The 26,749-nt window shown below is 49.7% G+C and overlaps 1 protein-coding gene across 1 annotated transcript in view; it reads right to left on the bottom strand.

Moving 5' to 3' along the window:
- XYLT1 (xylosyltransferase 1) overlaps nt 1-26,749 on the bottom strand; it is a 292,269-nt gene that overhangs the window by 182,210 nt on the left and 83,310 nt on the right. The window contains exon 2 of the mRNA XM_074346282.1: nt 22,237-22,275. Within this exon, the coding sequence (XP_074202383.1) occupies nt 22,237-22,275 (39 nt within the window). The remainder of the gene's footprint in view (nt 1-22,236; nt 22,276-26,749) is intronic.

Raw genomic sequence — 26,749 nt, forward strand, 5'->3', positions numbered from 1 at the left:
CATTGAGTGAAGAGCTACAGCATTCCTGATGCCATCGAGAGTCCTCGGTGCTTTTAATAGAATCTGAAACCTAGTGCTTGAAATGATGGTGAGATTTCTTCGCAGAAAGTTAAAACACATGCCCAGCACACTCTGCTTCAGAAGGTAGGAAAATGGGTGATATAATTTAGAAATATTCCTTACGAGTAGAACTTAACTCTTGAGAAAATTAGGATTGTCTTATCTCCCAGAGGCTCCAGATGGCTGAAGTTTTGCTGTACACACGTAATATACATAGTATGTGTGCATGTTCACATTTTGTAGCATTTCTTTTGACCCACTTTATTTTTTTTTATTGAAGTACAGTCAGTTACAATGTGTTAATTTCTTGTGTACAGCACAATGTCCCAGTCATGCATATACATACATATATTCGTTTTCATATTCTTCAACCCACTTTAAAAAGTCATTCTCAAAGTCTAGAACAAGAGTTTGCAAACTGTTTCAGTAGAGGCTCAGAGAGCAAAGACTTTCAGCTTTGGAGGTCATGTGGTCTCTGTCACAGGGGCTCAGCTCTGCTGTTAGAGCTCAGAGCAGACACAGACAGTCTGCAAGGAATGGGTGTGGCTGTGTTCCTAATAAAAGGCCACTGACAAAAGCAGACAGCTGGCTGAACTTGGCCCATGAGCCCTGGTTTACCAACCACTGGTCTAGAACAAAGGACACGGGCCCTGGATTGGGCCAGACCTGGATCCAAACCTGGTCTCCACCACTGTGTTACCCTGAGACTCCGTTTCCCTCTTTCATAATACGGGGGTAATAATACATACCCACTCTTATGGGTTACGATGAGCATCAAATGGAAAACTTAGTAGAGAACTGATAAAAATTAACTCTCTTCGCCCAGTAGTTACTCTTGCCATCTGTATGATTCTTTTCTTGGTTCTTAATCCACATGGTTCTTTTCAGACAATGGCCTTTCTTGAACATCATCTCATTGCCTCAAACCCTCCTCGTGCTCATATCCCAAAAGGCTGATAGACACCATCAACTGCTTTAGTAATAAGGAAACCAAGACTCACGGAAGTAGGTATTGTAGCCAAAGGGGTAAAGCACACTCTTAAAACCAGCAACTCCTGGCTTTGGGTCTGCTGCTCACACAAACATGGACACACGTGAATTTGTAGACACTCCCACTGAGATACCCTTGGATACAGAAGAGGCAGTTGACCTTTGTGATTAGGGGCACGACGTATGGGTACCAGCCCGGCCACTTTCTGGACGTATAACCCCAGGTGAGGCACTGGACTGCTCAGTTTGGGTCTCTGCATTTGTGGAATGGGGTTAATAAGAGGATAGGTTCTAGAAGGTTCTACCTCTAAATGATAAGTTTAGCATAGCGCCTCGCACATACTAAGTGTTCCTTCAATCTATGTAGAATGTGGTTGTGAGGATTAGCAGAGAACGGTATTCTCAGCCCCACTGCCTGACGTGCAGAGAGTGTTCCATCAATGTCACTGCTTTGTTAGTGACAGGTCAACACACACACACACACACACACACACATGGCTGTGAGCTCCACGTGGGCAGGAACTATATCTGACACAAAGCATGTGCTCACTGAAGAACTGTCTGTTGATGAACAAAACACTCATGCATGTAAACAGATTAATTGCAAACAGCCAATCGCTGGGCTGGGCTAACCAAGGTCCACGCAACTCTCCATTTGTTCCCCAGAAGGAGACAAAAAGAGGGTTGATCCAGGCCTGGGAGTATGAAATTTTGCTGGCTGTTTGCTGGATTCCAGAACACCATCACCCACACTGCTCAAAGAACCATACCAGGGCAGTCCCGAGCTGTTCAGCACAGCCGCGTCTCCAGGATCCCAGGAGGTGACCAAGGCTGGGGTTTCCACAGAGAACGACCCCACCAAGGTCGGGGTTAGGGGAGCAATGAGGAGCACAGTCTCCAACACACATAGCAGACGAACCTGAAGCAGCTATGGAAGCTTGAGGACGGTCCCTTGAACTTGAACTGCCAGGATGAGGTTCTGTCTTTGAGGAAAGACAGTGCATGTATCTGGAAGGAAAAAGCCAACAGTTGCCCCACTGTTCAGCATGAAGGGGGCGACTATGCTCAACCAGGTCCCAGCCAGTCCCTCAGGCTCCTTCACGGGCAAGGCCACCGCTAAGCCAAGAAGGTAACATCCTGCCTCCGGTGGAGGAAGGGGCGACTCAGGCTGCAGCACACGCGGCCCTCTCAGAGCCATCGCGCTGTGGGGCGCCTGGCTCCCAGGCAGCTGCCTGCACTAAGGCAAGCCAAGGAAAGCCCTTGGAACTTGGACACCCGTGTCTAAATGAGGGTGGAGGCTGTGTCCTCTTAGCGTTACATAAACTAACAGCCTGGCTCCTTGGCCCCGAAACAGAATGAGCCAATGTCTGCCGCTGGCCGTGCAAAACCAAATCCTCGGTAAGTCCGCGGAAAGAGTCCACGGAGGCCCAGATGTAGCCTTTGGCTGGAAGAACTCAGTTTGCTCAACTGACGCATCTGTTTTTCATTAAATGCTGTTCTTGATTTGGTTGTGGTTATGTTGTTGTTGTTTAAAGGTGGTGGGGGGATTAAACCACCCTTCCGGAAAGGAGAAGTGTGTGTGTGTGTGTGGGGGGGGGTAGATAGCTAGACAGGCAGACACACACACGTGTGGTAAATGTTAACATCCCCATTCTACTGATGGGCATATTGAGGATCTACAGGCTGAACTGCTAATAAATAACCCAGGCAAAATTCAAACTCAGGCGTGATGGCTCCACCACCCAGTTTCCCCACCATGCTGTGGCATAAGGGCTAACATTGATATTTTGTGCTGCCGTGACACCTGGGGGAAACCAGGAGGGACTCAAACGGCCTGAATGTCACTACCCTACCCACTCTGCTCCCCTGGATAAGGCCCCCTAGCCAAGCGGCCCCCCTTACTACAGGGACCAGGCCCAGTTCCTGCTTATCCCTGCTTCAGCTCCCTATCAGCCCTTGGAATTATTCAAACAAGACAATCACTTCCTCTTGTGGGAACCAGTGGTCACCTCGCCCTCTTGGTACTACAAAGTCTGCCTCCCGTAGCCCCTGCACGGTCACTCTGTTCTCCGGTGCGCCCCCTGTGTGGCCCATCGTGTCACGTGACACGCCCCTCCCTGGGTCTAACGAGCTGCTGCCTGTCTCATCTGTCGGCCCTGGGTGCCGTGTGCTCAGCCATCCTCAGGTCCCCGGGATGGGAACCCTTGCCTCACACCCTGCATCGCTTCCTGAGAAAGGGCGGCCTGCTAAGACACTCGCAGAATGTATTGTTGCCAAGTCCCCCTCAAGAGGTCATCTTGCTAAGTGCCTTCTCGCAGGTGCATGAAGAGAAGGAACTGAGGGCTCTGGCATTCAGATAATCGAATCTCAATTCATCCACAGACTGGCCACTGACATCACCCAGTGGTCATTCTTCTTCCAGCACTCTGTGTCATCCTACCACGTGTCTGCGGGCAGGACCTCTGAACTTTGCAACCTACACCTTTCTGCGTGGAGCCCAGGCAGGGGCCACGGAGAAATCGTGAGCAATCAGTAACAAGAGCGGCGTGCAGCCCCCCCCGGGGAGAGGGGACAGTGGATGCAATTAGAGGCGAAGCCCTGATTAGCTGAACTCAACTAACCAGAACCAGCAATTAACTGAAATCTCTTTTTGTTTCCTCTCAGGAGACCCCAAGCTTAGGAACTGAGAACACTGCAATTTAAAAAGAAAAACTGTGTTCCAAGGTTCGACTCTGATCTAGCCCAGTCTCCCTTGTCATCGAGTGAGCCACAGATGTAGCTTGAAATTTAACTGGAAAAGGAGAAAGAAATGGGATTGATTTGAATACTTTATTTAACCTAATGTATCCAAAATATTATCATCTCATCACAGAATCAAGATGAAAAAGTACCAGTGGGGTACCTCTTTCGTAATAGGTCTGGCGAGAGCACAGCCCAGCTTGAACCAGCTGCGCGTCAAGTGCCAGGCAGCCCCACGTGGCTGGTGGCCACCACCCAGGACAGTACGGCTAACATCTCAAGCGACTGCTGAGGATGCTGGTTCTGGGTGTTTATAATAAGTCGATCATCAGTCCACAATCGCTTGCTGAGTGTCTCCTCCTACCAGGTGCATCAGCACTGACAAGCTGAACTGAGTCGGGGCTTCCAAGGCCTCTCTCTACAGCCAGGCCCTTCCGAGCAGAAAGGCGGGTGCAGCAGACCCTGCCTACTATGGCCTCCATCCTGCCACTGGCCTCTTTCTCAGACTCAGAATTCGCGAGGATCGGCCCCATCTTTCACTTAAATAAACATACTTTAGAGCCCCCCCACCCTGCCGCCAAAAAGTAAATCCTTCTCTAGAAAGGCCTTTTCCTACTGACCACTCAGGAATGTGTAGAGTTTAGTGGTGTCTACAAAAACCTTCCCCAAAGGAGCCTGCTTTGCTGTTCCTCAGGGACAGCGACAAATCCCACAAGCAAAAAGATCAATTAATTACGAAGCCAACAAAATCCAGCTGCTGGCCACCTGGAACAAGGGGCGGTCATCATCTAAATAAGAACAGGTATCATGATGAGAAAGCTGAGATCAGAAAAATGAATGAATTACCCACCCGCTGCACTGGGAATTTAGGAGGAAGAGGACAGCAAGGAATAGTCACCTCTCCCAAATTTTAATCATTCATTTGCTAACTGTTTCGATTTTGACCTATCCACACAGCGTCTCTTGTTTACTTACCAAGGCTCTTGAAATCAGCTTATCTATCTTTTTCTTTAATGAACTAATTTTAAAAGGAAATGTTACCCATAAACTGGAGGGAAAACAAGTATAATTTTTGTCATCATCAGAGTGTAACTAGAAACATAAATGGATAGCAATTAATTTCTTTAAAATGTATTCGTGCACTACTGAAAATGATGTCGTGCTCCGCCAGTTCACTATGAAAAAGGCTGTCATCAGAACTCGAAAGCTGGGCTTTGCCGGGCTGGTTGGGAAGACTTCGTGTAGGAGTCGGGGGAGGTGGGGCACACAGGCTGGAGAAAGGTGCAGAGGTGGACGCGGATGAAGCACGGGGCATGTGATGCAGAGAGGAACCCGACCCCTGCGTAATTAAATCACCACAAACAGATTCAGTTACCTGCAGTGGATTTCATACACTGGGAGTACAGTGATATACAGACTGATATAGTTTGGAAATATTTTCAAAGCCAGGACTGAAACAACAGTGTTCTGTAACTCTCAGTTAACCAGAAAACAATTAACCTAGGTCCCCACTGCCGCTCCCTAGTGTTTCCCAATACTGGTGTTTAATTGCACTTTTCTGGCGGTGGGAGGGAAATCCTATTTTCTGGAGGATGGTGAATTCTGAAGCAGATGTGCAAGGTCAGGGGAAGGGGAGGGGCAAGGAGTAAAAGAGGTGGGCAGTCAAAGGCCAATAAGATGATGCTGACACTGAAACTCCCCAACAGAGAGAGAGGGAAGGAGGGAGAGAGAGAGAGGGAGAGGGAGGGAGAGAGAGAGAGAGTGTGTGTGTGTGTGTGTGTGTGTGTGTGTGTGTTTGTGTGTGCGTGTGAATTCTCCCAGGGCCATCAAAGAGACACTCATACCCTGTAAAAGGCCAACTTCTAAATCAGTCAGGGCCAGTCTAGCCAGGCTGAATTCCACAGAGAAGAGCCAGCTGACCTTTGATCCAGGTGAGCCGACATCCCCCAAACACGAGGGCTTCTGCATGTGTGCCAGGCCAGCCCCCCACCCTGCCAGGGGCTGCCTCCTCAGGGCCTGGAAACCTTGACAGCGACAAGCAGTTCCAGAGAAGATGCTTGTCTGTCCTCCCGGGTGAAGTGCAGTGAGGCTTTCCTGCCTGCACAAGCCAGATGCTTTAAAAAGCCCTTGGAAAAGAAAGTCATATATATTCCGCAATACGATATTCGTTAGATGCTATCATGGCATTTTATAAGGTCATATATAACTCCAGCTGTAGCTGTAAAAAAATTTATTATTCAGCCCCAGAAAGGCATATAAATCCCTGCAAAGTGCAGGTTTTTCTTTCAAAAAGTGGTTCAGTTCTCACTCCTCTTTGCCTCCGTTCATTCCTGGGAGATGGAGGCCTGCGTTAAACGTGCGACACTGCAGTTCCACCCAAAGCTGGTCCTGGGTGCGAGATTCCATGTTGCTAAGTCCAGGGAAGGTCCCCTCCCAAGGCTTGGTCTTCTGGGCAAACAGGTATGGGAGGCTCCTGAAGATCTTCTCCGCGCCACCTGCTCCTTGCCAATCTCCTTGTCAGTCTCCCAAGATACTATACAAACTCGTGTGCAGTGAAGGATTTCATCTTCCCTCCAAACTGGTTCTTTATTTACACATTCTTACCTCAATTTTTTCTGTGCCTTCCCTCTCCACCCCAACTGTTCAAAATCCTGCCCCATTCACTCGACATACTAATGGCCCTCAAATGTGTCCCCTTCTCTCCTCTCCCACTGTCCCTGCACCAGTCATGGCCTTCATCAGAGCTCCCCTGGACTGAACACCCCTTTTCTAATCCCTCTGCCTCCAGGCTCAACTTTCCAATCTGTTCTCCAAGCAGCAGCCAGAATGGTCTTCCTACGCTGGTCTTAGACCATGTTATTCTCCTGCTCAAACACCTTCAGTGGCTCCCCATTGCCTACCCGATAAATCTCAAGCTCCCTGAATGGTCTACATTATCTGGGCCTGTGCCTCCCTCATCAGGCCCATCTCTTGCCATTCTCTGCTCCTCTCCCTACTTACTATTAATGCCACATTTTTTGTGATTTCCTGATAGAACCCATCATTTCATCTCTGTTCCCTCTGTTGGAAATGGCCTGTGTGCCCCCTCGTCCCTGAGTATCCTGACCTACTCTCTCTCACCCTTGAGGACCTGGTGTGGGCAACGACTCCTCCAGGGAGCCTTCCAGGAGTGTCCTGGGTTGGACTGGGTGCTCCTCCATTATCATAGACCTGAGAACATTCCACAAGGGAGAAATAGCAAAAGGCCATTTCTTTTACAATTTCAACTATAAATGGTCAGAAAAAACCCAAAAGGACAGAGAGAGGGAGACAGCAAGACAACTCATTTAAATAATATTGGTGACCCTGTTCACCAACTCACTGAGTAACATGAGTAGGCAATGACTCATCTCTCCATCTGGCCCAGGGGTCCCTGTCCACGTGTCCATGGACTTGGGCGATCTGTGGAGAGAATTCCGGGGGTCTTAAATATGTACACATTGATTTTCATAATTATTTTCGCTAGCTCTAACTGAAACTTAGCATGTCCTTCAGTTATGAACGTAGGCACCACACTTACGTTATGAGTAAGACCCGAGGCTCGGAGTCTAATAGAAATTACAAACATTTTCCTACTGCACTGCTGTGGTAGCAGATGTCTCAAAATATTATTCACACTTGTCACTGCTCCAAAATTATGGTAGTTATTAGACCTGCCGCCAAATCTAGTTACTTAACGTCTTAATAAAGATGCAAATGTGTTATTATGCCACAAATTTGTCATTTTTATATGTATTTGGTAGCTGTATCTCAATATAACTGCTTTCCTTTGTCACCCTTATGCCTTTTTTTTTTTTTTGCATTTAAAAATATTATTCAGAGAAGGGGGCCATAGGGTTTGCCAGATGCCAAAGGGGTCCAGGACACAGAAGGTTAAAACACCCTGCTCTAGACGTGAGCTCCCTGGGTACAGGGCACTGGGTCCGCCATCTTCCCGTCCCTGGTACCTGGTACCACTGGGTCAGTGCAGAGAAGGGATTTTTTAATATGAACTGAGATATATCCATTAATCTATCTTTTTTTTCTTCCTCTTCCTTCCCCTTCTTCCATCCTTCCTTCTTTCCATCTGTCATCTTCCATCCATTTCTCCATCTCTTTGATCCAGTCCACAGTTCTAACTACTGACACCTCTACAGTCAACCCCCAGACCCAGTTCCGTGGTGCAGCTGGGGGCTGAGTCACCTTTCAGTGGGGGAAAGGTGACCCTGGCCTCGTGTGTGGCCTTGGGCACAGCGCTGAATAACCTGTGACTTGGTTGTCTTTTGGTGCTTGGGTCAGAGCTGTGTCTGCAGCTCTCATGCCACAGCCTAGGGCTCCAGACCCAAGTGTGGCTAGATACCAGGGTCCAGGCCATTTAGTCCCTAAAGCTACGGAATGCTTTGGCTTGGTTTTCAAAATATCAGAGTGGCCAAGCCTTAAAGGTGGCAGCAGGTGGGGGAGGTCATCACTATTACCAAATCCACTGATCTGTATGGCCCGTGGGTGGGAGCTCTGCCCAGGTCTGAATGCAGGTACACCTCGGAGACATTGCGAGTTTGGTTTTAGACTGCCATATAAAAGCAAATATCACAATAAAGCAAGTCACACAAAATTTTTGATTTCCTAGTGCACATAAAAGTTGTCTGCACCATCGTGTTGTCTACTAAGTGTGCAACAAGCATTATGTCTAAAACAACAATGTACATATCTTAACTAAAAATGTTTTATTGCTAAAATATGCCCAATTACAACAGTAACATCAAAGACCACGGATTGCAGATCACCATAATAAATATAATTACAATGAAAGAGTTTGAAATATTGTGAGAATGACCAAAATAGGACACAGAAACATGAAATGAACAAAGGCTGTTTGAAAAATGGGGCCGACAGACTTGCTCAACGCAGGGGTGCTACAAATCTCCAATTTGTCTAAACAAAACAAAACAAACAAACAAGAACCCCACAATATCTGCAAAGAGCAATAAAACCAGGCGGGCAAGCTTCCCACTTACTCTCCACGCAACACAGGACACGTGACCTCGGAGGCCTTATTTAACTCGCTCCCTTCCGAGCCTCAGTTTCATTACCTGAACGTTGAGGACACTAACCACGCCTCCTTCACAGCGTTCATGGGCCACCATCACGGGAGTTAGTATCCGTTCAGCACTTTGCATGGTGTCTGGCACAGGGGGTGCCCCGCAAGTTTCAGGCATCACCCAGCAGGTGTCGAGGCTGAGGATGAGAAACTGCCCACCCAGCTCCCGGGAAAACGGAGCTAAGGGATTCACCAACAGATACCACCTTTTAAAAACGCTCCAACCCACTCAAATCTAAAATGCAAATCAAAACAGCAAGTACTGTTTTTACCCACCAATTTGACACAGATTATACAGCTTGATAATCACCAGCGCTTCTGAGAGAGGAAACAGGAAATCTCTTTGATAGGTGATTTGAAGAAACCTCCGTATAGAGCAGTTCCACTGTGACTGTCAAAACCGAAAACTCATACACCCTTTGAGCCAGCGATCCCACACCTAGCCAACCCCCTCCAGATGAACACACTCAACTAGGGAAAGATATGTGGACAAGAATGGTAGCTTTAAGACAGGAAAGAGAGAGAGAGAAACAATCTAAATGTCTACCAACAAGAAATCAGTGAAATAGGTGATGGAATATTTAATTCATTCAATTAATATTTCTTAAACCGTTACTACATACCAGACACCGTGCTGGGTGCTGGCAATAGAGCTGGAAAAAAACAGAAGGCAGTTAAAAACAATGAAGAGTAATAGATACTTATATAAAATGAGGCCTAAAATATAGAGAGAGGACCAGCCAGTTACTATAAAATGTTTCCTTAGATTCTTTTTCAAGGAAACAAAATCCCTAGGCACCCTCCCCACTCCCCCTCCCACATTAATATGCAAAGGAAAAACCTGGAAGGAGGAATAAGAAAACTCTTGATAGCAGTTACCTCTGAAGACTGGAAAAAGGCGCTGACTTTTCACTCCATGCTCATTTCTAATTTGGTTTTATTTTTTTATTACCAGGTGCTTGTATTGCTTTATATATGCTTCCAATCCATAGTTAAGCCCAGTTGGCTCTATTCTCAGAAGTATTCAGAATCAAACCATCTCTCGGCCTCCACTGTGAACACGCTGGTCCTGACCCCCACTGCACTGGCCTGGATTGCGTCAGCCTCCTCCCTCACCCATCTCCCCCTGCCTGCCCTTGACCAACGACAGTGCATTTTCAGTAGGGCAGCAACCAATCTCATTTTCAAAAGTCAGGCCACATTACTCTGCTCAAAATCTGGTGGCTTCCCAGTATGGAGTGAAAACAAAGTCTTTTCTAGGTTCCACAAGATCTTAGGACTCAGGCCCCACCTCCACCCCTCTCTCCTTTGCTCACTCTTACTTTTAATCACGCTGGTTTTGGTGGTACACCAACCATGCCAAGCACATCCTACCTCAGGGCCTTTGCACTGGCCACTCTCTGTTCCTCCAGCTAACAGCAGGGCTCACCCACCCATGCTCTTCGGGTCTCTGCTCAAACACTGCCTCATTTCCACGCAGCCCTCTCCGGTGCCACCAAAATCAAAGGGCAACCCCTCCTCCTGGCCCACTCTTCCCCTGCCTAACTTTCCTCCAACACTTGGTGCCCTCTGACAGCATTTAAACACACATCTCTCATTTACCTTCAATCAAGAATAACAATGCATGAGAGTAGGGATTCCTGTCTTGTTCGCTGCTGTATCTCCAGCCCCTGAAACAGGGCCTGGCACAGAGTAGGCACTCAATAAATATTCGACAAATGAACCAATTGCTAATATAATAATAATAGGAGAATACAATGTATCACTCATAATAGCAACGATGAAAAACAAGTCCAGAAAAAAATCTCAAGTCCCAGAAAGGAAAGTTCAAAAATAAATAAATGAATAAAAATTTGAAACAGACATGTTTTCTAGCCACAGCCAGCCTCAGAGAACAGGGTAGAGAAAAGCTCAAAGACAAACTAACCCGTAAAGAAGTACCATGCCGCACAGCGCACAGCAGCCCGGTTGTTCTAAGCCAATGCTGCGCACACAGGGCCCTTTCATGGAGTCCGGGGAGGGATGCGGTACAGTGACAGCCCAGGAACCAGGGAGTCAATACCAGCCAGTCTGAACACGTTACAGAGTCAGTCCCAAAGCCACAGACGATTTCCGGGTGTCAGGCGAGCCCACACCCTCCAGAGAGAGCCAAACCACAGCAAATCTGCAACCCCACGCCTGCAGGTTCCAGAAGCCCCGCCTAGAACTCGCCCTCCCTGACCAGGCAAAGGCCTAAAAGCAGCTCAGCCATGGTTCAGAGTTGGGGTTGCGGTCTCCAGCCACCCCCGGAGTGCAGCAGGGTCCTTCACCTTTCAGTGGCACATAGTTTACTGGAACATTCAAATTTTCCTTTGTCTGTCATCTCACCAGCCCTGAAAGGCTTGGCATGTGCTAATTTGTTTATAACGCTGGCCCACATGAAGTCACTTGAGAGCCAAGACTTAAAACTCGATGACATTTATAGGGGGGTGTCCAAGCAGCGGACTTCACCCAACCCTCCCCAGCACCACTTCATGACGTAGTCCCTGCAAACCACACTTGGTTAGGCCAGTGGTTCTCAGCTGGGGCCAATTTTGCTCCTAGAGGACATGTAGCTGTGTCTGGAGACATTTTCAGTTGTTGCAACTGGGGGGCGGGGTGCCACTGGCATCTGGCGGGTAGAGACCAGGGATTCTGTGCAGGAAAGGCCTGGATGAAGCGTGATCCAGTCCAAGACATCAGGGGTGCCTTGGCTGAGCAAGATTGGTGGAGAAGGAGGCTGAACACGGTTGCCTGGGAAAATGGAGACCCTGAAGTGATGTGTGGAAGAACTGATGAGACCTGGCCCACCCCTCATCTTGGGGCTACTGAGATGGTCTCAGCAGCTGCTGTCTAAGGACGCTGTGTGGGGACTTTTTCACAGCAGTTCCACTGTCCGTCACTTGGGAACACACCCCAGGCGAGTGGGAGAGCCTCACCTCAACTCAACTCACCTGAACTCACCTAAAGACGATGCTGTCCCGGCCCCTGCCATTCTGCTGACCGCTTGGAGTCCGGGCAGGCCTGGGCTTTGCTTACGTGGTGACAACACAGCCTACCCCATCCCCCCAGGGCAGGCAAATGTCCCAGCCTACCCACGGGACTCAAGCACCTGGCTCAGCGGCCAGAAACACCCCATATTTAAACTAATGCTACTTCCCTCTCTGCAAAGAGGGAACCAGCCATCCAAATAGAGAAGGAAGACTGTTCCAGAAAAAGGACAAAGCAAATCTCTGCAAGGAGAGTACCAGCGTCTTGACCCCAACCAGGGCACGGGCTGGGGAGACAATGTAAGAAGACTGAAGACCTCTGGCTCCCCAGGCCTGCTCCTTACCCAAGACAGAAAGCGGGGTGGGGTTAGTGTTTGTAAGCGAAGATGGGGCATCCTCACCTCATCCTCTAAAGAGCCCAAGAAGGTAGGTGGTGTCATGCCTGCTCTAACCAGTGGGGAAACTGAGTCTCAGAAGGCCAAAAACCTTCTCGAAGGTGATGCACTCAGTAAGTGGAGAGGCTAGGACTCAAACTCAGGACTGTAAGAGGAATACAAAATGCTTCCTCCCTGCCAGGCACGGTTCTGTGACTTAATGTGTGTTCACCCATTTGATCGTCTCAACACCCTGGGAGGCACCTCCTGCTCATATTTTTTAAGGAGATTGAAGTACGGGGACATCAGCTGGCAGGTGGAAGGTCTCACCACGAGTCAGTGGTGAGCCAGGCGGCCTGCTGCAAAGGCTACCAGGCCCTTTCCCGCCCCACCAAGGGGCTGCAGGGAGCAGCCAGGTCCAGGCTGCCCTCAGCCACTTTGCAGCTGGGCCCCTAGGAGGATTCAGAACTTGTCTGTGCGGGGGGGTGCCACAGCACAATGCCCCAGGGGCCTGTCGGGGCAGGTGAGCGAGTGGAGCAGACCAGGAAGGGACTTTTATGAACAGGTGACCCCAGGCCCTATGCAAAGGGAGCAGCTGGTCCTTGCCAGTAGCTTACGTCTAGAGGCTCAGAGTGCTTTAACCTTCCAGTTCTTCAAAAATCCTCCAAATCCCCTCCTCACCCCAAATAAACAGACCAAACCCCCGTGGGCCGGCTGGAGATGCCACCAGGAGGCGTGCGAATGACTTTGGGTGTGGGATGATGTCATGAGAAAGTTACCTCCTGCACCCCGACCCCCCAGCCAATAACCCCAATAACCAGTGCCAGTTATACCGGGGCAGAGCATTTGGCACAGAAGTCGCTTTAGGCCCCTTTTATAGCTAGAGTTTCTTCTAGCTTCGAGCTGGCTGGGCTCTTCCTTCTCAGGACAGTAAAAGTGCACCACTGTTGTCAGCCCCACCCATCTGGCCCCTGCCCCATGGCTAACTTGAGTTTTCCACCCAGTCCTCTTCCTTTCAGTGGAAAAATAAGAGCTACAGTTCCCAGAAGAAAATTACAAGGGGTTATTATTATTCATAAGATGTTCCTTTTCAGAAAGGCACTTGAGCTGGGCAGGGAGGGGTGCACTGACGTTGGAGCTGGGGCCCCACCTCTCCATCCTGCTGGGAGAGGACATCCCAGCTCCCCAGCCAGGACCACCTGGCCTGTGACGACGTCCTGGCCCTCCCAGGGGCTCTCGGAGGCACAAGCAGAGGTGGGGGTGCTTCTGAGAAAGCAGATTCAAAGGCTAAGATGTTTTTTCCTTCAGGCGTGACAAAGAATGAGAAAAGGAGAGTCTGCAAAGGTCTTGCGTGCTGGCAGAAATAACCCATCTCCTCTGTCCCTCTGTCTGTCTGATCTGGGGCGACGGGGAGGAGCTGAAGGCTAGAACTCAGTCCCTCCCGGGTGAGGGAGCCCTTTGTTGCCTAGGAGCCAAAACAGACAGGGGTTGTGAACGACACGACTCACAGCAAACTGGCCCCTGCCCGGGGCATCTCTTCTCACACATGTGGGTCCTCCCGTGCTTTATTTAGCACGGTGGTGGCTGAGAATGTTTGCCTCTCAGTTTGGTTTTGGGGGGAGGTTGTCACAAAGATAATGACAGCTCTGACCCTCTGCCCAGAAAAATGCTTACACACCCACAGCTGGGCATTCAGTTTCCAGAGCTTCACTGTTTCCCCCGCATCCATTCTAGGACCTTCCCTTGGTTTGAAGACCCCCCTACTTTATCACAATATGACATGAAATGGCAGTGACTCACCCTGGGAAACCCCGCTGGCAGTGCTGTGTTAGGAAGGGGCTGGAGGCAGGCTCAGCGTGCAGGGCCTGAGGAGACAGATGCCCCTCTGCTGGGGGGTAGCTCAGGACACTTTACAAAGAGACACTTTCCAAGGGAAACCAACAAAGGGCTGGCCACAGCGGGGAGCTGTCACCACCCCGGGGATCCCTGTGATCAGATTCTGGAGAGAGCAGGTGCAGCTGTGGGACAAGGTAGCTCTACAGGAGCTGAGGCCCTCCCAGGCAACTCACCAACCCATAGAAAATGGCCCCATCCCACTGTCCCCCACAGTCCCCCATCTCCTGCCAGGGCCTTCCCCTGGCCGAAGCAATGAGAAGTTCAGGCTGATGAAACCCATCATGGGGGTGGGGGTGGATCTAGCTCAATAGTTAGAGCACATGTTTAGCATGCACAAGGTCCTGGGTTCAATCCCCAGTACTTCCATTAAAAAAAAAAAAAGAAAAGAAAAGAAAGGAAAAGAAATCCATCAAGGTCAGCCTCTGGAGGCCCAGAGAAGGGAGGATGGGTGGGGAGTGGATCTGATGGGGGTGAGGACAGAAGACACCCAACACAGTACATTTCAGCCGAGACCTAACACCCAAGGTGGGATCAGCAAGAGGGTGCGTGGAGGAGACTGGGACTCTCCTGCTGCCAGGAACCTTGCATTGCTTATCTGACTGGCAATGGCCAAACCACACGATGACCGCTGGTCTGCCACTAAGATGCTGGGCGACCATGAACGCCGTCGAGCTGCTCTGCGTTTTTCCACGTGTAAAGTACACAAGTGGACCCGAGTGAGCCCTGAGGGGCGGGAGGCAGAGCAACCGCTGCAGAAGATGGAGGCCTGGGCTGTGGTCCTCTCTCTGCCCCACAAGGGCGCCTGGGCCAAGCACTTAACCAGCCAGGACCTCAGTGTCTTCACCTGCAAAGGAGGTGACATGAGCTCCTTCCCCAAGTGCTGCTGTCACAATGAGATGAGATCACGCATGAAAAGCATTTAGCGAAGTCACAGGTGCAGAGAGAACATGAAGCAAGGTTACAGAAGCAGCACCCAGCATCCTCTCGGTCTTAAATCCTCTAAGTCTGGGCCCTGGTACTGGTTCTAATCCAGCCTCTACCACTTACTGCCTGTGTAACTTCCAAAGGAAACTCAGTCTCTCTGGGCCTTGGTTGGCTCCTCTGTAAAATGGGGCTACGATTAGCACCTGCCTGATGGGGTGATACTTCCTGCTCATGAAAGCCTGGTCCAAATCCTGGCTGCACCGCTTGTTGGCTATTGGACAAGCAGCTTCACCTCTTTAAGCCTCAGTTTCTCATCTGTTAAAATCTGTAGGGAGTAAAATACCTCCCCTAGGGGAGAGCTGTGGAATGTGAGTGAGTGAATCCATGCAAAGAGCTTACTTAGAAGAGTGCCCAGGACATGTTATCAGTGCTTAATGAATGCTGGCTAAAATTTCTAAATTTACAAATACACGTTCAGTGGGCAGTTCTCAGCTCATAGTAAACGCATAGTCAATGTATGTTGGTCATTATTGACCAGAGTAATAATCTGAAGGGTTCTCAGTTAAGGGATAAACTCAGACCTTTAACGTCCTGGGAGAAGTCGGCTCCCACCAAGAACAGAGGAATGATGATCTCAACATGATCTATTTTTCAAAACGGTGCATGTGGCTACACTTTGGGGGAACTTGCCGGCTATTTGGGGAATGTTGCGTCACATCAGTCACCCTGAGTCATGCAGACGAGAGAGGCACCATGGCTGCAGGACCACAAACCCTCCCTGAGGACGTTGCTACTGTCCGGCGGGCCAAGTCCCTGCCCAGGCAACGGTCCAGCCTGTCACCTCCCTGCCCCGCCCCTCCCACCAAGGCTAATTTAAGACTCAGTAAATCAGAGCCAGAGAAAAAGACTGTGGTAGAGGGACTGGCCTGTCCCAAAACCAGCCTGTCTGCTCCAGAGAGGTTCTGCTCTCCCGAGGAATCTGGGGCAGGGGGGTGGGGGTGGGGTTGGGGGAAGCAGACGGGCTGCGAAGCAATTTGGTCTCACAGTTCTCTCGACAGATGTTAGGCACCGTAAGAATTAATGGGCTGGAGACTCAGGTAAGAGTCATTCAGAAGCTCCGTGATTACTCCCAAAACCGCTCTCTATGGAGGAAAAGGTTAATCGAAGCCCAGAGCTGGAAGTGAGGCGAGGAGACAGCAATTGCTTTAATCCTGGGGGTGCGTGAAGAGCTTCGGGAGAAAAAGGTTTGCACAGAGGAGGCTGTGGTCTTCCTCGGAAAGAGGAACTGGGCCTTGAAGTCGCGTTTTTCACCAGCCCTGCTCCGTGGGTCCAGAAGCCTCGGCCCGCCCCTCTCTGAACCCCGCCCTGCCAAGTAGCTGGGGTTTTTACATTTTTTTTTTTTAAATGCTGCACATTCTCTGCACCGTTGGGCCCTAGATCTCTCAGGAAACCATCTCCAAGAAGTGTTTTCCCTTTCACACACACCGTGCACACACTCATACATGCCATGAGTCACGACTCTGCATGCAGTCACTCACTGGCAACGCAGACCCAGGGACTCTGGGGGACGGATGTGTCATGGCCAAGAGCCTAGAGGCAGGATGTCTGATATTAAACAGAGAGGGTGATCTTTGAACATAAACAAGAGAACACCCAGGAAGGAACAAATTACACCTTTGTACAACGGTCACATTTATGTGGCCCGGGACTGTCTGTGTACAGTATGCTGGCCACAGAGCAAATGAGGTTACAGCAGCGTTTCTCACCCCGGCACTCTTGACATTTGGGGCTGGGTCATTCTCTCCTGCGTGCATCGCACAGTGTCCAGCAGCATCCCTGGCCTCGACCCATTAGATGCCAGCAGCACTCCCCAGGCCCCAAGCTGGAACAATCAAAAATATCCAGATGTCACCAAATGTCCCCGGGAGTGCAGGCAGTAAATCTGTCCCAAGTGGAGAACCACTGGTTTAGACTGAGGCTTCAGTTCAGCTGAACAGGAGCCAGCTAATTAGCTAACGCTCACTCTCAGCCGGATTTCTCACGTGAGCCCCCATCATCCCCGCACAACACGGCTCAGATCAGAAGTTCCCCGGGCCCCACCAAAATGCTAGCCCGGGCGTTAAGTTGGACTGGACGCCTCAAACTGAAGCCGCTTTTCCTCTCTCCCACCTCCCCCAGTCCCTGCCCTTCACCCTTGCCTGATAAGGTAATTCCTCATTCATCCTGACGTTCTAATGACACAAAGGCACTGAAGGAGCTCGAAGGAGCTAACACTTTAATTGATCCTAAGGAAAACTGGCATGATTTTTACAGGAACCCAGATACAACATGCAAAACTTTCAGAACACGACGACTGCCGCTGCTTCGCCTCGTTAACTCTTTCCACTGTAAGCTCTCAGCTCGAATGTCACCTCCTGAGTTTGACACTCACCTCCGGAGAGAAACTGCTCTGAACACCCTCCTCTGTGACACCCAGTCACTCCCGCCTACAGACATGCTGGTCTTACATCTGGTTCACTCATGACTCCCTAAAATTATGGGCGTATTTATTTGCTCCTAAATTCACTGTCTGACTCCCCCAACCAGAATGGGGATGCCAAGGACAAGGAACCTCCTGTCTTGTTCACTGCTGTCTCTTTAGCATCAAGCACAGGCCTGACCTCTTTCTGGCCCCCAAACTCTTTACTAAATAAGCAATCGGATGAATGGATGAATTTCTCATGGACCAATTTCCTTCCACCCACTGCTCATTTCTTCCTGAGCTTCATTCACCATTCTCGACGACGCAGCTACCTTTCACTAATGTGAATGTCACTCCCTACCCTTAGACCCCCAGTTAGTTGATCAAAGAAATTCAAGTGCCCAGTTGGTTGTTGCAGGCTGAGCAGTGCCCCTGATCTTCAGGTCCCAAGGGAATCTCAGTGTAAATGGAGGTTTGCTCCCCTCCAAGCAGGGCCAACTTCACACCGACCCGGATGGACGCATCTTTACTCTCCTGAAGAGTTCCTTTCTTACAGCTCCCAGGGTATCTCAGTGTTTGAGGAGAGGCCATTAACTAACTGACAGTGAGGTTCTTGGGCCGTGGGGTAGGAGGGTGGCACGGGGAGAGAGGCAGAGAAGCTAAAATTAAGTGACTCCTTGCCAGCTCCTTGGAGTGAATTCAGAAATGATAAATCATCACGGGGATCAATAACAAAGAGAATCAAATAATGAGCATTCCAATTTACCAAAACACTATTGATGCATGGGGAGAAGTTTCATTTTTGTTGTTTTAAATAGATTTTCTAGTGGGTCCATTGTTTAAACCCCTTTACTCACAAGCCTTGTGGCAACCTACCTGTCAAAGAATTACTCACCATGCAAAACATTATACCTATCTATTTATTTATATGTCTACCCATCCACTTGTCCCTCTATCTATCTAAGTACATATGTAGACACTTGTGTGAAATATTATCCACCCATCCATCCATTTATCTATACTGACCCTGAGGTGCATCTATCAAGCCATCCCTCTAGCTCTGCCTGAGCATTAGCACATCTTTCTACCAATCAAGGCCACTTTTTTCCCCCCCAGAAAAACAGGATAGAGATTGAGAAGATAGATTCTGATGTCACATGGCTCTGAGTCTGACACTCACCAATGCTATGTGCCTCCTGTGTGACCTTGGGCAAGTTACTTAACCTCTCTGACCCTTAGGTTGCTCATCCAGAAGTTAGGTACCATGACAAGACCTATGTGATAATGGCATCTGAGGATTCAATGAGAGAAGCCAGTTCTTGGCAAGTGGTAAATGTCAGCAAGGTGGGGGTGGGGGTGACAATGCCACTAACCAAATTCAAACTCCTTTCAGACTTTTTTTTCCCCCATCTCTAAGGTCACTTGGTTCCCAGGTAACCACCATCTGGCAACTAGAAAAGCACTCACCAACGCAAGTCAGGGATTCCTCGGAACCCCCCGGGGGCAGCCTGCTGAGGGAACGCTGACACCAGCGGTTCGAACCGTCCTCGGCTTCACTTCCTCATTCTGTTTATCTGGCCGTTAAGCAGAGAAAGTCTCGCTGATACCAACAGATGCAAAGCTTTGCTGTGCCAGTGGCAGAGAGACTCAGCGGAGCAACGCTCAGCAGCCGATCCATCCATCTCCCCCGCGTCAGAGCAGCTGCACGGGGACAGACTCACCAAGCCCTGGGCGGGGGCCGATGCAGTGAATACTTGGGAGAGAGTGGATGCCTGGAAGGAAGCTCTCCAGCTGGCCCAACATCCCTATGCAGACTGGACCCTGGATAATCTCCACCACTAATACATGATGTGCGGACACGCTCACGGTGAAATCTAGACGTCAGGCCCACCTGCGGCACATGTGCTCCTTTCCTAGGAGCAAAGGGCCCTGCAGGGAGGAAGTGGGAACTGACCCAAGACTTTGAGCACAGCTGCCGTGCACCTCTGCACGGCTGGCTCTTCCAAGCTCAGCCTCATCTGCCATCTTGCTTGTACCATATGGGGAATATTTGGGGCACCATGTTCTGCCAGAAAAACCTCTCCTGGCCCCTTTTGTCTGACCTGCCTGCAGGCAGCTGAACAGGATCCCACTGTGTGTCTCACAACGGGCTGAGGCCCAGCACAAAGTAAGATCTGGCCCCAGGACATCTGCACTTTGGTTGGGTCCCGATGTCTTTTTGACGTGGGAAATCAGAACTCGGGGAAAGACAACAACATCATAGGTTCCCCAAAGACCGAGCACCAGAGGAGACCGATGGAGTGTTGTCTGGAGACAAACGGGGTCACTTCCCCGATGGCGTGACACTCACGCAGAAGCCCGCCTCGTGCCACAGCTGGCTGCGGACCGAGGCTCTGGTCCCTCGGGCTGACGGCTGTGACCCTGTAGAGGTGAGTGGTCACACTCACAACATGCCGGTCAGAGCCATCGGCACGTAACTGCTCTTTTCCCTGGAGGTTCTGAAGGGCTGGTTGGGAGGCGTCCTCGGTGAAAGACACAGTAGGGCCAAGGACAGAACCACCTAGAACCACCCAGGCTGCAGCTGCTCCACTCCAGAGTCGGCTTCCACAATTCTGGGCACATACTCTGTGCCCAGGGGTTTCCTTAAGTCTAGTAAGTTTTTCTTCTGAGGCAAGGGCAGTGAAGAAGAGAAGGGCCACCATTCTAAAAACACACCCTCCAGACGGGGAGGGTAGAGCTCAGTGGTAGAGCACGTGCTTAGCAAGCACAGGTCCTGGGTTCAACCCCCAGCACCTCCATTAAAATAAATAAATAGATAAATAAATGAACCTAATTACCTCCGTCCACAAAAAAATAAAAATAAAACACACCCTGGAAATTCTCTCATCATCCACTGGGGAGACAGGGGAGAGACACGTTTCCCAACGTGCAGCACACGTCCCTCTGGGAGTTCACTGAGATGACTTTCGACGGCACCCACAAGGAGCGTTTAAATTTTACTAATTTAATATTTTAATGTTTTGCAGACAAATATAACTAGCACGTCAAACTGGTGATTTCACCAACATTATTCCCTGAGATAGCATTTCTCAACCTCGGCCCTACTGACATTTCAGGCCAGGTGATTCCTCCTGCAGGGGCTTCCTGTGCCTTATAGGGTATTTCGCAGCCTCTCTGGTCTCTACCCACTAGATGCCAGCAGTAACCCCCCTACCCCCTACCCTCCCCAGGGGAGATAACCAAAAATGTCTTCAGACATTGCCAAATGCCCTCTAGAGTGTCCAAGAGATGCCTGACTGGGAAGCATTAGATTAGGGTAAGTCTATTTCTGAAAATAAAAAAGTTAATTGAAGGAAAAATGTATTTTAAGTGACTCAGAACAAAAACATTTCCCATGACTGAGGTGATGAGTGACTGGAAGAAGTTTGGGGGAAACTAGATTAAGATGATGGCCAAACAGGGGGCTGAAAACTGAGTGTTTATCCCCTCAACGTCCCACCCACTGCTCCTTCCTGCCAGCTCTGCGGTTCAGTCATCCCTGAAGCTGATGTGAGTAAAGGTGTGGTGGAGGGGGGACCAGAGGAGCACGAAGAAACCCTGAGAATCCACGTGCCCCACAACGTCGGGCCTTCCCGATGAAGGAAGGAGGAGTTGGGAAGGTTGCTGCGATGCCCCTCGGGACGACCAGGGCGGAGATGCCAGCGAGAGGCCGAGGCTTCGGGGAGGTGGGTAATGAGCGAGCAAGGTGGTCCTTGCTGGCGAGCTGAGGAGTCACCAAGGGACCTGGAAATGCTGATGTGTCTGCCTATCTGATACCCTGTTGGCCGTGGGGGCTGGGTGGAGTCCATCCTCTCTCGTTTCTTTACTGTCCTACCAACCCACAGAGACAAGGAGATGGTCAGCCCACACACACAGCCCCTGCAAGTCTCGTCAGGAAAGTAACAGTTCTGTTGGTCTAAAAGCTAACACCCACAAGCCCTGGGTACGTACCGGTGACTCTACAGACTCCATTTCCTGCCATTCTCGCCACAACCCTGCAGGGCAGGCACTGTCACTGTGATAACAACATTCCAGGTGGGAAGACGGAGGTTGAGGGTTAAGCGACCTCTCAGGGCCAGAAGACGCCGACCAGGGGCTCCACCTGGGTCTGCTGGACCCACAGCTGCCCCGCTGTCCCATCTCCCAGGAAGGCAGGAAGTGGAGAGTAAGGGCCATGCCCTCCTTACCAGGCCTACCGGTCACCTGCCCCACACGGCAACGCCACTCTGATGCAGACCCCTCAGAACGGCCCAGCGTGCAAGCGGACACAGGGACGCAACTCACTGCCAGGGAGAGAAAGCTCTCCGAATCCAAGACGTAAAAGAGCAACCGCCCCCTCTGCACGGCTCCTCTCTGTCTCCGGGCTCCCTCTGCGTTCACATCCTCATCGCTGCATGGAGGCAAAGGGCAGAGGAAAGCTCAAAAGAAATGGGTCTGGTTCTCCCCACGGTGCTTTCAGACACCTGCAGGCACAGTGCGCGCACACGCACACATAATTGGCTGTGTACACACACGTGTGTGCACGCACACATCCCTGGAGCCAAGACAATGCATTAAAACGCTTCCTGGAGAGCTGGTCCAAGAGCATCAGAACGAAGAAAGTGACAAAGACCATGGGAAGGTACTGACCTGGGTCTCCAGGGTGATCACAGGACTTGGCTGTGGGTCCTGCAGGAAGAAACAAGAAAACACACGTGAGCAGTGGGGGAAACGGAACCGACTATCCCAGCATCATTTAAAACAAAGCTACAGCTCTCTGTGCTCCAGCGCTGCACGGAGAGGGTGGCCCCACTCTGTCACCCCCATTCCACATGATGGGAGGACAGCCTGGCCCAATGTCCCCACTAATACCTCCTTCCACACCCAGATGATTAAAGAGGCTCAAACCTTTCATGAAGGGGTACAGGGGGTGCCCACGTGGAGACGTGATGCAGAACAATGACGTGTGAAGAAGAAACAAAGCCCCCTCAATGAACACCTCAAAGTGTGTCTAAATCATCAATGTGAAGGAGAAGGTGGGTCATAAGAGGATTAGAAATAAACCTGAGAGAATATATGTTCCCCATTAGGGGCAAGGCCATCACGTTGTGTCTAATCTTGGAAAGAACGAGGGAAGGAATGAGACAGAGGCCGAGGAAAAGAAGAGCTTAATTCTCGGTTTGCGTAGCACATTCCAATGGGCTGGGGCAGCCTCCTTTCAGAGGAGGCCAGAGAAAGTCCTATTCATTCACTGGCTACAAAAAGCCAATTGACTGGAAATCCTCGGCGGTAATGTCTCGGGTCATTAAACATGAACTCAGCTCGGGTCGGGGCGGGTTGGGTACAGGGCAGACGGATGGGGAGGAGGTCGCAGTTTTCGGCGAATGGATTCCAAAAAAAACAGGAAACTGGGCACATGAAGGCTATTTCTGTCTGCACTATGTCAGCTCTGGACTTAATCATCTTGGATTCCTGATTCTGGGAAAGTAATCTCAAGCTGCCTCTTACAAAGAATGGGCATGATTTTTAGGGACCCGAAGTGCAAAATCAGTTGGAAGCTTGGCTTTATCCAAGCAGATTTTCCAGCACAGGCATCCAGGAAGTCATCCAAATCAGCCCCAGCCTCTGGCCTATGCTGTGAATAAAAAGGAAGCGTAGGCATTTGTCCTTCTGTGACCGGCTTAGCATAATGTCCTCGAGGTTCATCCATGTTGTCACAAATGGCAGGATTTCCTCCCTGTTTTAAGGCTGAATCATATTCCATTGTGCACACACATAATACATTTTCTTTATCTGTTCATCTGTCAGTGGACATATAGACTGTTTCTGTGTTTTGGCTATTACGAGCATGGCTGCAGTGATCACGGGGGTGTAGGTTTCACAAGCCCATTTACACGAGGTGTCCACAGGTCCAACTCTCACAGAAGCAGGCAGAAGCAGGGTGGTCAGCTGGGGTTGGAGGGAGCTGCCTTTCAATGGGCACAAAGTGTCGGTCATACTGCAGTGAGCACTACTGTACTGCGCACTTACAATTCTATTAAGAGAGAAGATTTCATGTGATGTCTTCTTCCCACAATTTAAAAAAAAAAAAAAGGAAGTGTAGGGAAAGTGGAACACCTTAAACCCCTACCCCGATGAGATCACTGCCTCGATCACTCCTCCTTGGGGCTTAACTGTAATGAGCGTAAGAGGTCTGACTCCAGGAACATTCTGCGTTCTGCTCAGTTCTGACCCTTCCTTCAAGATGAGGGAATCCTCTCCCCCGATTCCAGTTCTGAATCCAATCCCCAGCATTTCTCCAAAGGTGCAGCTCAAAGGTTGTTGCTAAGAGAACGTCTCACTCTAACTTTCATGTTCCACCAGGCAGTGAACAGTCCTCCACGCAGGAAGGTACTGAGGGGCACCTTCGCCCCCTCGGACCCACACTGTGGCCTCGGCCCGTAAGGGAACTTGGAGAAGTCCTGAAAGAAATACTCAGGCCTCTGTCTTTAAACCCTTACTAGCTCCTTCCCAGGGGGAAAGCAGCGGCTTTTCTCACTGAGCCACTGTTTTTGAGCACGGCTCATTATTTTTGCCATCCTTCACAGAGCACCCCCTCTGCAGCCAGCTCCTTTATCACTCATATTCGGGGGGAGACCCTGTACTTCCTGTTTCTCCATGTCAGGCATGCACACTGGGCAGGGTCCACTCTGTCCTCGGGAGGCAAGGCCGTCCTCCTGGTCTGGGACGGGCAGCGGGGGTCAGATCCCAGGCGTGCTGATCAGTGAGTGAGAGCACACAAGCTTGCCTTCCACCCAGCGTCAGTCTGTGTGTGTGTGTCTGTCTGTCTGTCCGTCTCTCCCCTCAGACCCCACCACCCAGAATTTGACTGGAAGATAAAGAAGCTGCTGCCCAGACTCAGACATTAGCCTCATTCTCAAAGCCAGGTCCCAGCCAAGCACTGCCTGGGGTGTTGGGTGCCTGCCCAAATTAATTAAGTTGTACTTCACAGCCCATTTGGCTATTGTTTGGGGCTCATGCTTCACTGCTCAGAACCCCACGGGGGTGGAGAGGGAAGAATGCCATCCTGAGCCCCTAGGAACAACTTCCCTGGAAAAGACCTTCCCTGGGAAACCACAGGAAACCTCAGACAACCGCGCTGACAAAACCAAGAGCCCGATCCTCGGCTACAGTGTCGCACCAGCTCTTTATTTAGTGTTCCAAGATCAGAGATCCTATCGGCACAGGGTCAGGGGTCTAACGTTTGTTAAAAAGCTTCTGAAAGACAAAAGCAAAGAGGCTACCTATTCGGTATGTTCGTTACCTAGCCAGGAAGAAGACAAAGGACTCACATAATGGCCACGTCATTAACACTCAGGATTCACCTGTTAACAAAAATTTGCTCCCCTCTCCCTGTGCACACTGGAAATAGAAGACTCTCCTACAAACGCTCAGTCCAGAGGATTCAAGGTATGACAGTGTATCTGTGAGGTCTCACTTTCAGCAAAATCCTCCTTAATTGGAAGGGCTAACGAAGTGGAACCGGGTCAATGATGCTGTCTGCCTAATCCATGGTGTCTGTCTAAATTGGGACTCCTTGGTTTACAGTAGAGTAAATTCCTGTCTGTCAGAGGAAAGGCTCCCAGAGACCAAAGGGGAATTTGCAACGTGCTCAGATGCTACAGTGGAGTGCTTTTAGAATCTTAATGCGGGGTGGGTACCAGGAACCAGGGAACCACCTAAAGCAAGGAAAGCCCTTTCAGATTACCTCCTGCAGTGACTAAATTCGAGAAGTCAATTGGGGAACTGGGTAGATGGAATCAGAGGCCTTTGTTTTCACCACTCCCTAGATCCACACCCTCTGGTCATGTGATCTTGCATTTCTTCGCAGAGTGTGCTTCCTCATCCCTTAACCTTGGCTTGCTCATGTGACTTGCTTTGTCCAATGGGAGGTGAGGAGTTATAACTTAGTAGATGCTTGAAAACATGCTTGCATGATTGAGCACGACCTCTCGTGTTTTTGCCATCAGCGCAAGAAGAATGTGCCCCAGGTAGCCTGCTGATCCGAGGAAGATGAGAGACACTCGCAGCAGACCCAGATCCAGTCTGCAGCTTGAAGCTGAGCCCAGCCTAGATCAGCCAACCCCCAGACAACCTTCACACACACAGGGAATATATGTTTGTTGTTTCAAGCCACTGAGTTTCAGGTTGATTCATTATACAGCACCATTGTGGCAGACAGACTCTCCAAAGACTGACCTTGACAGAACCAAAATGTAGTGTAACAATAGTCCAGCCTTGGAAACAAAATCATATGTACCCTCCCTGGGCTGCAGTTACGTCGCAGGAACCTGTAATAACTACGACAAATAGCTACCATTTATTGAGGACCTACTATGTGCTGGGCCCTACAGGAGATGTACATGACACCAAGCAAAGAAATACTTGACCATTAGGCTCTTATACTAGCTGAGTTAGCCTTCAGCCCTCTTTCCTAAATAAACCAGTCCTTCTGAATTTATTTAGATGCCATCACTCAGAATCCTCTTGCCCTGAGATACAAACTGTTCTCATTCCTCTGGTTTATTCTAAACCTTATCCCATAGGCACGTTACTTGATCAAGGTTTAGCAAAGTCATGAATACTAGTAATAACTAGTAACTTACTAAGTTACTGGTTAAGTAATGGCTGATACTTTGTTAAGTTCCTGCCATGTTCCAGACACTGGCTTAACCTCTATACGCACATCATTCCACAGTTACCCCTTGTAATAACGCTATGGTAGGTAACTACTATTGTTCCCATTATAGAGATGGGGAAACTGATGATCAGAGAGGTTGAATAACCTGTCCAAGGTTACAGAGATAAGGCTGACATGGGATTCGATCCTAGCACCCTGCACTCAAGAAGTCTGTGCTCTCGGGGAACTATGTTCAATATCTTTAATGAAAAAGAATATGAAAACAAATATATGTATGTGTATGTATGACTGAGCCATTATGCTGTACACCACAAATTGACACATTGTAACTGACTGTACTTCAATAAAGGAAAAAAAAAAAAAAAGAAGTCTGTGTCCCACTATTTCACAGTAGCTCTATCACAGAGTATAGTCTCACTTTAGACAAAGTCATCTTGTCATCTGGATGATGTCTATCAAAAGGGAGAATGCTCCCGGCAAATA

The sequence above is a fragment of the Camelus bactrianus genome, chromosome 18 (assembly GCF_048773025.1).
Source record: "Camelus bactrianus isolate YW-2024 breed Bactrian camel chromosome 18, ASM4877302v1, whole genome shotgun sequence".
NCBI classification, from domain to species: Eukaryota; Metazoa; Chordata; class Mammalia; order Artiodactyla; family Camelidae; genus Camelus; species Camelus bactrianus.